We start from the raw sequence: 18120 nt of genomic DNA, 5'->3' as shown, positions 1-18120 counted from the left end.
GAGGGGGCTGGTTCACGGGGGGAGAGAGAGAGAGAGAGAGGTTTCTGATTTTTATTCAAATCAAATTCAAATTATTTATGGTTGTGCCACTGAGTGTAATTTTATCGTATCTTTTTAGTTACAACTCCAATTCAAGTCCACTACGTGTCTACAGATTCATCTCGGTATGACCTACACAAAAATACCAGTCATTTCCCCAAAAATCCTTCCGGATTAAAAAGTGACCAAATTACCCGGGGGCAAAATTGTAAATTCATATTTAAATTTAATTAAACTCAAGAATATTTATATTTTTGGGTCGGGATGTTACAATACATGAATTGCATTTCATGAGCCGGTCTCTTAGTTACAAAATTAAAATATGGTTCAACATTAAGGTTGCGTGCAGCTTCAATCAAAATGGGCTTGAATGACACAACGACTGATATACTCATCTCTTTCCTTTTCTTGCTGCAAGTGAGAATACAATTAATAACCAAACACTTTCCTTCATGAATCAAAAAACACTCCATTTTCTTTCCTTTTTTCTTCTAGGTGCACATTTGCCTTTCTCTCTTCATTTAGCATCCATGTGCCTTTTTCTCTTCCTTTTTTTTCTTTCGGCATCCTTGTGCCTTTCTCTCTTCATTTAGCATCCATGTGCCTTTTTTTTTTTTTTTTTCATTGGCATCAATATGCCTCTCACTTACAACCAACACACAAAAAAATAAATTTTTTTCTACACATCTCAAGCCCACAATAAAACTTTTAAATAATAACCAAAAATATTTTCATCATGCCAACACAATTTAAATATAGAACCACAACCAACGCTTCATGCTACATGCCAAAAATCATTTAAAAAATTGGACCATGCTCCAAACGCCACTTATTGGTGGATTTAGCTTTATGCTCATACACTCTAAATGTGAAGGGGGTAATACAATATAACAGACTAAATAAATAACATATTTTTGGAGATGTGAAGCCCGAAGGCTACACAAAGCTCCTACACAAACTTACTTGAGACCCTCAATAAGATTGATACTTCAAATACTCTACTACAACACACACTTGATACTCTTGATACACATGATAGAATTTTTAGTACCTATGCAAAGAGGGTTAAAATCACTGAAAATACTTGCAAGAATACAAGGTAATTGTAGTATAAATGCTCATGCAAGGTCGTTGTCCCCAAAGATTGTTTGACTAATTTGTAATTAAACTAACTCTTAATTAATGATTAAAATAGATTTTATCAAAGATCTGAAATTTATGAATTTGAAAAGATTAAATTAACAATAAAAGAAATCTGAAAGTTGGGAAATAATAACAGCAAAGACGTTATAGGATTTTTAAACTTCACAATTTAGAGAAAACTAGGGTTTAGCCATCACCGTCACAATCCTGTGCAATTCTATCAGTTACTTATGAATTTCCACATATATGCTTTGAAGGTTAGGTTTTCCTAATGCATATGTTCCTTGTGATGTTCAAGCGAAAACATATATCTAACATGCAATCCGTCTGTGATGTTCAGATCAAATATAAACGTGCAAGACTCATTAAGCTTGTGAATGAAAAACCATGCAACCCTTAAGAACGTGATGTTCGCCTTAAGTGAACTTACAACTACTAACCACAAGAAGCCATCCTCAATGTCAGGGTGATGTTCCAACAGAAATTGCATCAAATTACTTGTCTAAATATCCTAATGGTGATCAATCACTAAAATAGATAGATAGTTTTAATCGCAGTGATTAATAATTCAAAGCAAACATGCATCCATTCATAAGCAAATTAATAAAATTACATATTCATGCTAAGGCTTATGGCCTCGCCCTAGCAATTTGAATTAGTTACGCATACTCATAATTAAAATCAAAGAAAATATCATGCGAATGAATAAGAATAAAAACACCTTGAAGTAGAAGTTCTTCAAAAACCCTACACTACTACATTTTAGCGTTTGCGCGACGAATCAAAAATAGTCGCGCAAAGAACAAATCTGTCGCGGAAACAATAGCGCGACAGATATATCGTCGCGCAAAATCAGTCGCGCAAATACCGTCACGCTAGACTTTGCGCGACAAAACTATAAAATATCGTCGCGCAATACCCTTCGTTGCGCCAATAGTTCAGGGACGACAAACAATCCGTCGCTCAATATTTTGCGCGACGAGAGTACAGGCGTTGCAGCAACTACGCGCGACGACACTTCAATCCGTCGCAAATATTGTTTGCGCGACGAATTAACAGACGTTGCATGAACATAATGCGACGACATATATTCGTCGCGCAAACAATATTTGCGCGAGAAATATTTCGTCGTTGCAAATACCATGTGCGATGAATAACGATCGTGACTCAAACCTTTGCGCGACAATGATTTATTTGTCGCATTTTCTTTAGGGGACAAATACGTCCGTCGCGCAAACCGAGGATTATATTCGTTTACGATATATTTTTATGGTTTTTTTATTTTTTAAAACGTGATTTGCGCGACGGGTCATTTTTTCGTCGCGCAAATATTAGTAATTAATTTTTTTTTTAAATTTATGTGAAAAAAAAGAATTTTGATTTATTTTATTTTTATAATTAAATCAAATTGCAATTGAAAAATGTAATGAAGAGAAAATAGTTTTTTAAAACATAATATAAATGTATAATATACAAGAGAAATATTTAAAATGTAATTAAGAAAGTAAAAAACTAATTAAACAATGTAGCTAAATCTACTTCCTCGTCTGGCAAATGCGGCTCGGAGGTCTGGACATTGGGGACAGGGGCAGAGGTTTGGTGGCCATGCGCAGAGGTGGACGGGGGAACAAAAGATGGTATGGGAACGCCGGACTGGGCCATTGACTGTATAATCTGAGCCATCTGTGCCATCTGGGTTTCAAGCTGGGCCACCTTTGCTGTCAAAACACTATTTGACTGCGACGATGAACGGGATCTAGGTTCCCGCCGCCGGGCATTCCCCATCCCTCGACAGTATGTCCCTGGCCGCCTCCCTAGAGTCTGATCCAAGGTGTCCGTCAAGATCTGAAACCCTGCATCCTGTGGAGGAGCCACAGACTCGAACGGCGTATCGGGAGGAAGCTGGGAGGCGGACTCCTGAAGAACCAACTGGCTCTTCTCAATCATGGTCGTCTGTTTAACATAACATAAAATATAAATAAAAACATTTATATAATAACTATGAAACTTGAACGCGTAAAATAATCATTAAAATTAAAGAGTACTTACATGAAGGGACTCCGCCAACTCATTCCCAGGTCGAACATAAACGTCGCCGAAGACGTCAATCTCTGGGAATTTGGACCCCTCCTAAATTGAACAAGAGTATAAAAATGTTAGTACAAAAAAAAAAAAATTAACATTAATGACATATTAAAAATTAAATAAAAACAACTTATTATTACCCGACGTCGCGCATCCATCCTATAGGAGAAGGGCCTGGAACCTGAATGATGGAGAAGAGCCTTCTTCTCCCTATTGCCCTTATTTGCTTTAGCCATCTTCTGTTATACAAAAATTAAAACGTATTATTTGAAATTGAAATGAAATATTAAAAAATGACATAAATCATTAGTAAGAAACGTGTAATAATTTTGAACTTAATATAAAAAATACCACATAATCAGCCTCCTGAAAATGACCACAGAGCCACTGCCAACTATCCTCCCGCCCTTCAAGCTCCTTCGGGTAACCCTCCTGAAGAGCAACCTGCGGATCATCAAATGCCTGAAAGTGGTGGTGCAGGTCGCTCTTCCACTGCTTGTACCTATCAGCGAAGAGTCTGTTGATGTACCCCAACAACTCATCGTTGACATTCTCTAAATTGTAATTCATCTACAATAAAATAATTACATACATTAAATATTTAAAATATATAAAATTGGAAGGAAAAACAATTAAAATGTAAGATACATACCGACAGGTGTCCATGCATCTCGTTATGCACCGCATCAGGCATGGCCTTCCAAGACTTCCATTTCATCGGACAATAGGTCCGAACGACTGCACCAACATCGTGCGCCAATGAGCTATGTTGGTCTGCCGTTGGGGCAGCCCGATGACGATCATCGTATCTGATGTTGATACGAGAGTTGTTCACCCGGGTGACCTTCGATGTAGCCAACTGGCGACACGGTCCCCGGGTGTTCTTCTTGGCTGCAAAGAAATATGAAATTAATGTTAGTTAACAAATTTGACTAAAATATTGGTACGAAACATATGTAGTTGAAGGAAATCTTTACCTGGTCCGCTCGAAGTGGCGTCGGTGGTGCTGGAAAGCCGATGACGCCGCCTGGCGCTCATTGGTTGCGCCACTGATGACTCTGATGACGCCGGCGCATGGGGGGCACTGGGACCCACTGGCAAGTCGGGCAACTGTGGTGGGCCATAGGCCGGTGACATCATAGTCGGGGGAGGCAAACTACGTGAAGGTTGCACCGGCTTATGACTTCTGCTGATTAGGTTTGACATCTTGCAATAAAAACAAGCACCAAAGTTTAAAAAAAATAGTTACTGTAATACAACAATCTAATAACAAATATAACATTTATTTCATTTCATTTAAAATAGAGTCAACGTCTAATAACAAATATAACAAATATAACAAATAAAACAAATAAAATATAACAAAAATATAAAACATTCTTCATTAATTATAAAACATAAAAATTATTCCAATTTAGGGTCATTATATAAACTAAGCTAACAAACATACAAATAAATCAAATTTACCAATATAAACTAAGCATATTTTAACAATATTACAAATTTAATTAACGCATATATGTTGGCGTACGGTTTGCGATTTCCGAGTATCCGGGACTCCAATCCACAATCCGTTGAATCCTATACGATCCTAGACATACAAGGTACATCATACATGAGTTTGAGTTTCATCCAATGGTCCGAACAAATCAAACCGTTAAATCGCACAATAGGCGAAATCCATTCGAGGCTGAAACGGTATCCAAATTGGAAACCGAACACACCTACACGCTCATGACAACTAGTGGATTGCATTGGGACACAATGTGATTTTGCTACAGTTCCATAGCGCTGCCACACGCGGCAGCAGCGCATGTATGTGAAAAAGCGATAACGATCGCCGGAAAAATCTCAAAATGAAGGGCCAATCTTCCTACCCTAGGTTCAGGACATCGAATAGAGGCAGTTTTCTTCTCGGACCTAGGCCAAAAAATGGCCGGAAGTGGCCGGAATTTCATCCCGAAATCCGGCCAAAATCTTAGTTACAAAATTAGACAACGTACGCTACAAATTTAACAAATCCTATCCAACCATCAGCTAGACAATAAAAAATAGGGGGAAATGCATACCTCAGTCGTCAGATTTGGAGGCCGGAGGAGGGAGAACGAAGCCGGAGATATTCGCCCAAAACCGGATAAATTCCCGCCGGTTTCTCGAACCCAATCGTCGCGGCGGCGGCTTGGAAAGGTCTGAGTCCGTTGGCGGTGATCGCCCGGTCGTTAATGTGGAAAGTTGAGGTGGTGGCCGGAGGAGAGAGAGAGAGAGAGAAGAGACAGCGGCGGCAAGAATGAACCAGAAGGTCCGAAACTGTCGAATTATTATCAGACCTTTGCGCGACGAAATATAAAGTGTTCGTCGCGCAAAACAGTAAAGTGTCTAAACGGTGCGTTTTCGATTAAAATTTTCGCGCAAAACTGAAAATATTAACTTTGCGCTATGAAATAAACTCCCATCGTCGCGCAACGTCGTTGCAGTAGCGGCAATTGAACCGCCAAAAATTTCACGACCTTACGCGACGGGGACAAAATTTTCCGTCGCGTAAACATCGTACCCTAAACCCTAAACCCTAAACCCTAAACCCTAAACCCTGAACTCTGAACCCTGATCACATAAAACCCTTAACGACATCTTCCCATTGCGCGACGAATAAAGTTGTGTTCGTCGCATCTACATGTTTTGCGCGACGAGAGTTACCCGTCGCGCAATTTCTTCTATAAAATTTGAAACAAATTGTTTTCATAGCATACACATTCTACGAAACTAGTTTCAACGATCCAACCGTCAAACGTATTTGCTTATACTTAGAGATCGTATACACCAAAAATGGAAAAAAAAAAACGTGTAGAGATCAAGTAACGGGACAAAAGTTTTCGACGGTTATAATGGAAAAATCACGATTTAACGGTCAATTTTACTCTGATTTCGATAATTTTTTACGGATACAATCCTTCACCCAACTTGAATTCAATGACAGTATTTGATCTTCATTTCAAATTATTTACACTAGTGGATATCACAAAATCTTATGTTCTACTTAACAAGTTTATATATAAACTTTTAATAGTTAGTGACTATACTGTGTGAATCATAAACGCATTATAGAAAACTTTTTTCATCGATCCAACCGTCACACTTGTTTGTTTCTACTTAGAGATCGTATACGCCGAAAATCGAAAAAAAAAAAAGGTATGTAGATTGCGTAACGGGACAAAAGTTTTCAACGGTTATAAAGGAAAAATCACGATTTAACGGTCAATTTTACCCCGATTTCGAAGATTTTTTACGGATACACTCCTTCACCCTATATGTATCCAATGACAGAGTTTGATCTTCATTTCAAATTATTTATACTAGTGAATACTGAGTTAAAATTCCTAAGTGTCATGTATAGAAATATTTTTTAAAAAATTAAAGTGGTTTACGCGACGAAGTGAAATATTTCGCCTGTAAATAGTTTGCACGACAATGATTTTTCGTCGCGCAAACATTTTTGTGTCGAGTTATTCGTCATATCGTCGCGCAAAGATCAGTTTTAAATTTTTTCCTGACACTTGTGTTTTTTTGGGAAAATTAACCTTGCGAGACGAAACTTATCGTCGCGCAAGGGTTACTATAACGACGCTGGTGTTGTCCGTCGCGCAAAAGACACTTCGAAACTATTCCCGGACACTTGTAAATTTTTTTGGACAATAATTCTTGCGAGACGGAGATAATCGTCGCGCAAATGGGTTTGGGCGACGCCATTAGATGTTTTCGTCGCGCAAAATTTTGTTTTATTTTAAAAAAATTAAATTGATATTTAGTGTAAATATTTGTTGATACTATATTCGTATTTACTATATATGCAAAAGATGATCACAACTTGTTTTAGGGGACGTGATAAAGCATATATTTATATGGTTTGGATATCATATATTTATATGATAAAGCATATAATTGTCATACTATATTTATATTTTTTCATACTATATTTGTATTTTGTTATACCTTTATTCATTTGTCTTTTTACAAAACTCTATGCAAATATATGACGTTAATTAGGAAAAGTTACTGACACAAAGAGAAAACATGTACATTTCATTAAATTACAAATAAATTACATTATTCATCAGATGAACATGTACATTTCGTTAAATTACAAATAAATTACATTATTCATCAGATGAACTATAATAACCTTCGTTATCATCACTATCATGACTATCCGTCTCCCAATCCTCTTCCTCCTCCTCTTCCTCCGCCTCCTCCATAAGTACATCATCGTCGTTGTTGTCCCCCATGGTTGGATCGTATCGCGGAAGATCACCGAGGTCAATTGTAATTGACTGAATCGGTATTTCTCTTGAAGACACTCCGTCAATCTGAAATGGTTCTTGAACAACATTTGTATCGAAAAGTGTATGTGCATCATTTTCCATGGAAGAGTCTAAACGTTGGTCAACGACGTCGACGTCGTTGTCCGATGGGTCTAGTTCTGGTATATCATACACGTTCCTCTGATCCATATGCTGAACCACTTTCCAATCGTTCCCCGCTTTAGGGTCATTTAGATACACAACTTGTTTTGCCATGTTTGCCAAAATGTAAGGGTCGTCATCATACCAAGTTCTGCTCATGTTCACAGATAGTAACCCATGATCGATTTTAATACTTCCCTGCCTATTTGGGTTCGTATCAAACCATCGACACTTAAACATGATCACTTGGTATCGGTCTTTGTAAAGCAATTGCACGACAGTTGTGAGTTTGCCATAGAAATCAATGTCTGTACTTTCCCCTCCACCTGGAACATGGACACCGCTGTTTTGCGTACACAACTTGTCATCTCGTGCATGACCTAAAAACTTGACGCCGTTAACATGGCAACCTGAGAACAATTCTTCTCGGAGTGGGCCGAATGCTAAGTTATATAGCTCTTCACTGTAAGTGGGGGAATTCTCTGATTTCAACTTATTCACCTAATATTATAAAAAAAAACATTCATAGGTTAGTTTGGAAAAATGTAATAGCACAATATATATATGAATTAGAAAACACTTATAACTTACATATTCCAAAAACCATTGTGGAAACAATTCACGGTGTTTCTTGGAATACAAATGTGATGGATGTTCTCGCTTCATCATCTCTTCATGTTCATCTAAGTATGCCAATATCTCATCACAATTGTTCAATATGAACCAATGAGCTACCTCCATGTCATTTCTGGAAAACGATTCTCCTCGTACAGGATCTCCAAAGGGTCGTGCGCTTTGGGCAAAAACAGAAAGTTGCTCATTTCTCAGACCTCCGTCATTATTGCGCTGAGGTCGATTGAAAGCCGTGTCCACATCCTTTAAATACATTCCACAGAAAGTAAGCGCCTCATATTGAACCCAAGCCTCTACAATTGATCCTTCGGGCTTCGCTCTGTTGCGTACGCTTTTTTTCAGCTCTCCGAGTAGCCTGCCAAAATAAACCGAAATTAGCAAGTAGTAAGCATGAGATAATGATGCATACACAAATGATGATGATTATATACCTTTCTATTGGATACATCCAGCGATAGTTGACTGGACCAGCAAGCAATGCCTCTTCTGGCAAGTGAACCATCACGTGAATCATACTCGTGAAGAAAGCCGGAGGAAATATCATCTCAAACTTGCATAAGACTTGGACAATGTCTTGGCGCAACTGATCAATGTCTGTCTTTCGCAACGTTTTTGCCGTCAGTTGGGAAAAAAATCTGGACAACAATATGATTGGCTTGACAACATCTTCCGGCAATAGGTGTCGAATCCCCACAGGAAGTAAGCGTTGCATAAACACATGACAGTCGTGACTCTTGAGTCCAGTAAATTTACCCCCGTCAACCCTCATGCAATGTGCGATATTAGAAGCATACCCGTCAGGAAACTTTACAGAAACTCTTTGTTGTCATTCGGTTTCATGGAAAAAAATGCAAGATCCCGTATAGCTTTATCACTGCCCCTTTTCAGCCATAAACCCTTTCGTATGCCCATTCTTTCCAAATCAAGACGCGCTTTCGGAGTGTCCTTTGTCTTGCCCTTGATATCTAGAATCGTTCCCATCAATGTGTCAAACACATTTTTCTCAACATGCATAACGTCGAGATTGTGCCTCAATTTTAGTTTCGACCAATATGGGAGCTCAAAAAACATAGACTTGTGCGTCCAGTTCATATGTGTAGCAGGTCTGGTCCGACTAACTGTTTTCCCAAACGGAGCAAAATCCAAATGGTTAAGCTGTTCTAAGATCTGATCACCGGACCATTCTCTAGGTTTTGCGCGATGCTCTTTGTTCCCGTCGAACTCTATATCCTTCTCCCGCCACTCGTGGTCCCATGGCAACCATCTTCGATGCCCAAGGTAACACACTTTTCCAGCGTGCCAACCGGAAGTTACATCTTCCTTGCATACAGGGCATGCCATATAACCCTTTGTGCTCCACCCCGAAACCATTGCATATGCGGGAAAATCATTCACAGTCCACATAACTGCCGCCCGCAAAGTGAACATCTTCCTAGTAGATTTATCGTACGTGCGCACCCCGTTTGTCCATAAATCTTTGAGCTCATCAACCAACGGCCTTAAGTACACATCGATTGACCTACCAGGATCCTCAGTTATCAAAACAGTCATCATCATGTACTCTTTTCTCATGCATTTCCAAGGGGGCAAATTATATGGAAATACGAAAATCGGCCAAGTGCTGTGGTGTTGGTTTAGAACCCCGTACGGATTGAAACCGTCAGTCGCAAGTCCCAACCTCACATTTCGGGGATCAGCAGCAAACTCGGGGAACGTTCGATCGAAATCTTTCCATGTCTGCCCATCTGCAGGATGCCACATCACATCGTCGTCTACCAGTTTTTCCTTATGCCATCTCATGTCTGTGGCAGTATGCGTCGACATATACAATCGCTGCAACCTTGGTTTCAGGGGCAGATAACGCATGACTTTTTGTGGAATCTTACTCATTCTATTCTGAGATGTCTGTTTGAACCTCGATTCATTGCATATAGGGCATGTATCCAACGTTTCATACTCTTTATAGAATAACATGCAATTATTTTTGCAAGCGTGGATCTTTTCATAACCCAATCCAAGACCACTCAACATCTTCTGTGCCTGTCTGTGATCTTTCGGCAAACAATTGTCTGTTGGAAGCATTTTCTTGAAAACCCCCAAAAAGTAATCGAAACACAAGTTCGACATACGATACTTTATTTTCCCGTGCATTAGCTCCACAATCGCCGTCAGAACGGAAAAGCGCTCGCACCCCGGGTATAACTCCTGGTTGGCATTTCTTAACAGGTTTTCATACTGTTCGAACTCTGCACTGTCCATTGGTGTAGGCACATCATCTTCTCCTTCCTGAGTGCTGCTGGTCGATGCAAATGGAAAAGCATCATGTATAATATCCCTGACTTGTTCATTAGGATCCACAATAGGTTCAACATTGTCCATTCTTGTGGCCCCTGAAGACGAAGCGATGTCTACTTGTTCCCCGTGATGGTTCCAAGTGCTGTATGTCTCAATCATTCCATTTCTTACTAAATGAAATCGAACATGTTCAACTGTCTCCCACAACATGTTGTTACACCTCCTGCAAGGACACCGGATTCTAGTTGCACCTAGGTTGTGTGTCCGTGCAAAGTCAATAAAATCCTCGATTCCATCCAAGTATTCGCCTGCGCACCTATCCGGGTTTTGTATCCACCTCCTGCTCATCTTTCCTGGAACCACAATCACAATACAACAATCATGTTGTATTCGTACAAAATCTTTCCTTATGCCTCCGGTAAGGGCCCTATCCCATTCGGAAATGCATAGCCATGTCATGTAATTTACAGCTACATGAGATTAGATTTCGACGTGGATAAATTTCGGCAGCATCTCGGTACAGTTCTTGAGGTGTACCGTAGATATAAAATACCTACGTACCACCCGAAGAACGTACCGAGACGACACCGAAATCTCCACAATCGAAACCTAATCCTGTAGCTGTAAACTACGTGACATGACTATGCATTTCCAAACTGTCCAAAATATGGGACAATTCAAGAATTAATTGGACCGTAGTCGTGGTTTACCCACCCATGCGCGGTCCAACTAACCTCGAACGGGAACTAAGCTTTATAAAAAAAAATGTACAAAGTTAATTTCAATTAACTTTGTACATTAACGTACATTCATAATTTAACATCATATTATAAACATAATTTCATAAATCAATATAAATATAATGTAATACATTTTATATTATAAAACAACGAAAATACCTTCTAAATCGTTCTCCTCCAATCGCTAATCACATATAATATTCCTATATACAAAGAAATTAATGGTGTTAGTATGAATTTACAGTAAAATTTTTACACTAACGATAAAAAATGCATACCTAATGACCGTATCAGAGGCAGAAGTAGCTCAACTCATAAACGAAATGAAAATGACGAATTTTGTGTGCCGAAACCTCTTGAGAAAGATGCAGCAACAGCAGAGGCAAACTGCAATTTTTTCTGCAGTTTGCCTCTGCCATGGACGTGCTAAGCTTAGTATAGAAGACGAGTTTGCGCGACGGATACCTCTGTCGTCGCGCAAGATTCTTCCGTTTTGCGCGACGAATAATTAGTTCAGCATATGTCGCGCAAACCACGTCACCGTCGCGCAAAGGTTATTTCCCAGTCGCGCAAGGTACTGTCGACATCGATTTTTTGCGCGACGATGTAGTTCTATCCGTCGCACAATAATTCGTCGCACAAACAACGTGCGACGAAAAGTTTGTCGCGCAATCCTCTGTCGCGCAATTTTTTGGCGCGAAATGCTATCGACAGTAGTCCGTTCTTCGCGTCTTTTTTTTTCGCGACGAAAGTTTTTACTTGTCGCGCAAAATACCTTAGCGCGACGAGAAATATTGTCGCGCAAAGTTCACCGCCAAATAAATTTTTCCGCGCGTTTTCCCAGCTACTTTATGCCACGCTCTTTGTTTTGGTCGCGCAAACAGTAATTTGCGCGACGATTAATTTTGTCGTACAATTTTGCGCTACGATTTATGTTACCCGTCGCGCAAAACATCTATGTGGGACGATTTATCCTCCGTCGCGCAAAAAACCGTCGCGCAAAGGCTAAAATGTAGTAGTGCTAGCAAAAGTCTCTGTCTCCCCCCAAAATTGCATAAAAGAAAAGTCTCCCTAAAATAGGGCCGGCTAAGACCTTAAATACTTCCCTAAAAGCTAGCCGCCTAATCCTAGTCTCTTATCTCCACTAGGAAGCTAACTAATAATAAAATATATAAAAACATAAAGTCCTAATTAAGATAGGATAAACTGCTCAGAAACTGTCCAGCCACGTTTTAGCCTCAAATCTCCTCCAAATCCGGCCCAAGATAGCATGTTTTAAAGATAAAAATGTTCTGAACACATCTTCAGAAGGCCACGAACCCATCCGAGGTCATCTTGGGCTCCAAAAACGCAATTCAAGCCCAAACCGTCACTATTTCAGCACTGCACATCGCTCCTTTATTTATTCGCCAGGAAATCACCGCTTTGTGGAAGAATATGATATTTTGATACTATAAAGCCAACTAACTCACGAACGTCCTCCAACTGGAATTACTCCAAAATTCATCCACTTGACCACGTTTTGCATCAGAAGAAATCGAAAGTCCTATATTGAAAATACAATTTAAAGTATCAAAATTCTTCCAAAATATTAACCAAAATATACTAAGAATAGGGTTAAATGTATAATATAAAATCTACTCATCAACACACAAAACATAGAGTGGATACAACGCCTATTTATAGGCCATAATATTAACTCAACATTAAACCTAATCATAACCATTATACCCACTAAACCTCACATTAACTTGAACTCATAAACTAGACATAATAACTAAACCCTTTAGATTCTAACTTTTTATTTTCTAAACTTCTAACCTTTGAAATTACCCCACCAAGTATCTGATAACAAAATCACATATAAGCTGATGACACAAAAATCAAAATGTGACATAAAGGTACAATCTTTGACACCATAATAGTCAATGAAGGAAAAGACAGAAGAAAATTTGAAACTAATGACCGCTTAGGTTTCTACCTTATTATGAACAATGCCAACAGAACAGGTAAATTCTGTCAACTTCAACACTTGCAACCTAAAGTTCTGCAACAATGAAGGCCCCACAAAGCCATTTTCTCACACTTTCTTTGGCATCACTGCCGTCCTACAATCAAATGCGGATGCATGTTGAGATTAGAATGATAAATTTTAATTTTTTTTAATCTTATTTTTGTGGGAACCGAATTAAATCAAAACCCTAGGTCAGATAATTCCTTCCATTTGGGGATTATTTGACCTAATTGGGAATTACTCAACCTAATTGGGAGTTACTCAATTTAATTGGGGGATGTCCAATTAAATTGAGAATTACCTAATTAAGTTGAAAACTTATTTGATTCCTACCACATTTCCCAATTAAATGAGGAGTTACCTAATCAGATTGGGAATTGATTGGATACCTACCACAATTAGGGATTTGATTTAAATCCCTAACAAATCAAATGCCTAAGTACACCAATCTCACCAACCTCGTCGAGGCCCCCTATAAATACTTGGCTACGCACAAGGATTGAGGTACGTCAGAATTAATATTAAAACTCTGTAGAGATCTTCCCCTCACAAACCCTAGCCACCTCCTCTCTTTCTCTCTTTTACATAAGGCTCCGGCCGCCCGGTTTACACCATAAACATATCTCCGTACCCTATTAGCTATTGTTTTCTATACGATTCAATTGAACTAATTTAGGCATCGGAGGGCCTTAGGCCAACACCCCTCGGGTGTGGTCCTCTTATTTGTTCTATTTTGCAGGGAGAAAGAGGCGGCGAAGAAGAAAGGGGAATCTTTCCAATCGAATATTCTCGTGGGGAAATTTGCTCCCACAAATTGGTGCTTTCATTCATGCATTTCAAAGGGGATTCTGATCCCGAGAGCCATCTAAAGCACTTCAAAAGTGTCATGATCTTCTACAATGCCAACGACGCACTGATGTGCAAGGTGTTTGCAATGACCTTGCTAGGAGCAGCCCAAGACTGGTTTCACACCCTACCATCCGGGTCGATTAGCAGCTTCAAAGAGCTATCTTACGCCTTCACCAAAGAATACACTTCTTACCGGATGATCAAGAAGAACCCTGACCACTTGTTCAACATGCAAAAGAAGCACGATGAATCCCTCCGAGATTACATCAAGAGGTTCAAAGCAGAAATGGCAAACATTATTGGATGTGATGATCGAATCGCGTCATCGGCCTTCAAGAGAGGCTTGCCAATTGAGTGTGAGCTGTATCGCAAGTTGACCATCTCTTCCTGCCAAACACTAGTAGAAGTCTTTGCGACAGTAGAGCACTACGCACTTTGGGATGATGGTCGGATTGCCGCAAAGAAGGCTGCCAAGCAAGCCAATCAACCGGTTGAGCAGGCAAGCTAAAGGAACTACAGGATAAATGACAAGGATGGAGGCAAGCGCGGATTATAGCCTCACGGAGGTGCTCCAGCAGCCGAGAGCTATACCAAGTTCACTATCCCGATACACCAGATCCTGGCCCAAGTAAAGAACATGCCTTGGTTGAAGAAACCATCGCCTTTGAAGGGAAACCCCGCCAAGAAGGATACTAGTAGGTACTGCAAATTCCATGAAGGGCATGGTCATTACACAAATGACTGCTTTGCTTGGAAAAAACACCTCGAAGAACTAGTCAAAGACGGCCATTGCACGGAATTCATCGCAAGGGGGGCCGTCTAGCAAATCAAGGATCGTGACATAGCTGCCAACGAGCCTCCACGAAAAAAGTCATACGAATCAGCACGATCCTAGCCGACTCTAAAAGCCCAAGCTGACCACCAGGGAGCAGCAGAGAAGGATCAATCAAGCGACCTTTGTCTCCTAAGCTGTCACCGGCTACCTAGTCATGGAAAACGATCCTGGCATCATCTTTTAAGAGAAGGAAATTCCAATGGAATGCCCATCATCTCCGGAGGTACTATCCACGAAGCTCCTGCCCTATCAGCTCGGCTCCAAGCAGGCGGCCAAGCCTCCCTCACCTCCATTGAAGACAAGTTAGTTTTGATGTTACCCCTGCAACTCATCTCTTTTGTTCAATAAAGCAATGTAGTCACGCTGACATCAATACAGTTCAAGCTTTTCTCTCTAATAGAGTGTTCACAAATGCGATCGACACGTCTTCGGACGTAGGCCAAACGGGCCACACTCACCGACACGTCTCCGGACGTAGGCCAAACGGGCCACTCTCACCGACACGTCTCTGGACGTAGGCTAGACAGGCCTCACTCATTGACACGTCTCCGGACGTAGGCCAAACGGGCCTCACTCATCGACAACAGGCCACTCTCATGACACGTCTCAGGACGTAGGCCAAACAGGCCACTCTCATTGACACGTCTCCGGACGTAGGCCAAACGGGCCACACTCATCGACACGTCTTCAAATGTAGGCCAAACGGGCCACACTCATCGATACGTCTCCGGACGTAGGCTAAACGGGCCACTTTGATCGACACGTTTCCAGACGTAGGCCAAACGGGCCTCACTCATCGACAACAGGCCACTCTCAAGACACGTCTCAGGACGTAGGCCAAACAGGCCACTCTCATCGACACGTCTCCGGATGTAGGCCAAACGGGCTACTCTCATCGACACGTCTCCGGACGTAGGCCAAACGGGCCACACTCATCGACACGTCTCCGGATGTAGGCCAAATGGGCCACACTCATGGATACGTCTCTAGACGTAGGCCAAACGGGCCACTCTGATCGACACGTCTCTGGACGTAGGCCTAACGGGCCACTCTGATCGACACGTGTCAGGACATTGGCCAAACGGGCCACACTCATCGACACGTCTCCGGACGTAGGCCAAACGGCGGGCCACACTCATCGACACGTCTCCGGACGTTGGCCAAACGGGCCACTCTCATCGACACGTCTTCAGATGTAGGCAAAACGGGCCACTCTCATCGACACGTCTCCGGACATAGGCCAAACGAGCCACTCTCATCTACATGTCTCTGGACATAGGCAGAACATGCCCGGAGTCCCTCAAGGGGGACCTTGGCACTGATAAATCTCCCAAGGGAGATGCACAATCAAAATACAGGCTGGTTACTCAAGCAGTTCACAAGTCAATATGCAAATTGAAGTTGAAAAAATAACTGAAATTTCCATAGCAAGTTGACCAATAGGCCAAATTCAACAAAAGGAAAATGGTCGAATAAGACCAATTATTCTGAACAAGAAAAGCAGACTACAAAAGCTGGAAAGAAATAAAAGAGTCTTCATCTACTCTGAGACGCCAACAGGAGGTCCTTGATCTACAGCCCTTCGTCGTCCGCCTGATCAGCCACGCTCTTAGCAGCTCCACCTGTCTGATCCGCGACATCTGCCATCATCTCATCTACTGCGTCCTCCTCAGCTCCATTCGCTCCAATTGCCTGCTCTTCAGTTCCTCCTTGCACATGGAATGAGTCAAGGCAGAGCGTCTCGATGTCTACATCTTCAATTTCATAAAAGGGAGCAGTCCCATCCGCACAGTGTAGGTAGGCCAACTTGTACGCATCTATGGTAGGCACGAAATCTAGCCAAGAGCTTGTCAAGACAGAAGAAGACATCTTTTCGACTAGCCAAATCAGCAGCAGAAGAGCTGAGCTCAGAATCCTTGTCTCCAAGGGAGCTCTTCAGCTCCGATAGCAGAAGAGCCAAATCAACATTCTTCTTCTCCAGCTCGCTGAGTTGAGCAGAAGAGGGGGCAACAGCAGATGAGTTCCGAATAGTCTCAACAGCAAAAACTAACTCAGCACAAGTGGACGGGCTTGAAAAAAAAAGGTCGCTTCCTTTTGTTTTTCCAAGGAAAGACAAAAGAAGGTGCCAAGATCGCCGGCCTGGCGGACGTGATTAACCAACTCAGCACAAGTGGACGGGCTTGACAGAAAGTTCGTCTTGACCAGATCATACACGTCTGCATCTCCTGTAGGGCTGGGCTTGTCAACCTTGGGATCAATCGCTGACGTTGCAGAAGAACCCTTCGCCTAGGCAGATGACTCTCTTGCTTTCTTAGCCTTTGCCAACCTCACTTCCAAAGGAATTGGCGACGACGAATCAACTCCACACTTGACTGCTCGTGACTCAACAACTGGATCATGATGGTTAGATGGATGAGCAGACCTCCTAGATCGACCCTCACTCTTTGACTGGTGCAAACGACCCGAACTTCGGAGAGGAATATCTGCATCTCTTTGCCTTTCAACAGGTGAACTAGTTCGCAAGCAGACCACTCCACGGAGCAGGTCACGGTTTCCAAACTTGTCAGCAGGAGGCTTAAGTAGAACATCCCGAGCGCTGCGCATACCACCAACCTTCCTATTATCTGCACCAACGAGATGTTTAACCCTAGTAGATGACGAGGGAACAGCTCCTACTTGAATCTTCTCAGTAAAAGGGAGCTTTGGCTTCTTCCTCAATGGAGACACATCATTCGCCCGCGAAGTCGCAACTCCATTTCTTAAAGACTTGACATCAGCCTTCATTTTTTAGGGAAGTCCGGCAGAACACTTCTGCCCAGCTGGCAGATCATCAGAGTCTGGACCATTCTGCTTCCATCTCTCAACATCCTGGGTAGGGGGCAGACCACCGAATTTCTCCCGATACTTGCCCAGCTGATGACGCCCGCAACGCATGAGGCCAAGCATGCTCTAGCCCAGACCTGCGACGATAGGCAGTGGTTGGTCCACCTGCACACTTGCTCCACCACGGCTGCTGCCCATTGCCAGCCG

At 41.6% G+C, this 18120-nt stretch overlaps 2 protein-coding genes across 2 annotated transcripts; one reads left to right on the top strand and one right to left on the bottom strand.

Moving 5' to 3' along the window:
- Nucleotides 1-2694: 2694 nt before the first annotated feature.
- Nucleotides 2695-4407, bottom strand: LOC148292928 (uncharacterized). The gene is made up of 6 exons (XM_088244505.1): nt 4245-4407; nt 3920-4158; nt 3619-3837; nt 3408-3506; nt 3232-3312; nt 2695-3135 (listed from the first exon to the last, which is right to left on the bottom strand). The coding sequence occupies exons 1-6, from the start codon at nt 4405-4407 to the stop codon at nt 2695-2697; spliced, it is 1242 nt and encodes a 413-aa protein (XP_088100631.1).
- A 9828-nt stretch (nt 4408-14235) lies between these two features.
- LOC148292927 (uncharacterized) lies at nt 14236-14763 on the top strand. Its single transcript, XM_088244504.1, has one exon. It carries the CDS (start codon nt 14236-14238, stop codon nt 14761-14763), a length of 528 nt encoding a protein of 175 aa, XP_088100630.1.
- The last annotated feature ends 3357 nt before the right edge of the window (nt 14764-18120 follow it).

The sequence above is a fragment of the Prunus avium genome, chromosome 7, assembly GCF_965620075.1.
Source record: "Prunus avium chromosome 7, drPruAviu1.hap1.1, whole genome shotgun sequence".
Classification (NCBI taxonomy): Eukaryota; Viridiplantae; Streptophyta; class Magnoliopsida; order Rosales; family Rosaceae; genus Prunus; species Prunus avium.
The sequence above is the reverse complement of the archived record's forward strand: the minus strand, read 5'-3'. Positions and strand labels throughout refer to the sequence as shown.

What these genes read in the sequence shown, in the direction of transcription:
- LOC148292928 (XM_088244505.1), bottom strand. Translation starts at nt 4,407, where the DNA reads ATGATGTCACCGGCCTATGGCCCACCACAGTTGCCCGACTTGCCAGTG. An exon ending in AGATGCATGGACACCTGTCG is followed by an intron (nt 3,838 to 3,919) that starts GTATGTATCTTA and finishes ATTTTATTGTAG; the next exon opens with ATGAATTACAATTTAGAGAA. An exon ending in TTCAGGAGGCTGATTATGTG is followed by an intron (nt 3,507 to 3,618) that starts GTATTTTTTATA and finishes TTTGTATAACAG; the next exon opens with AAGATGGCTAAAGCAAATAA.
- LOC148292927 (XM_088244504.1), top strand. Translation starts at nt 14,236, where the DNA reads ATGCATTTCAAAGGGGATTCTGATCCCGAGAGCCATCTAAAGCACTTC.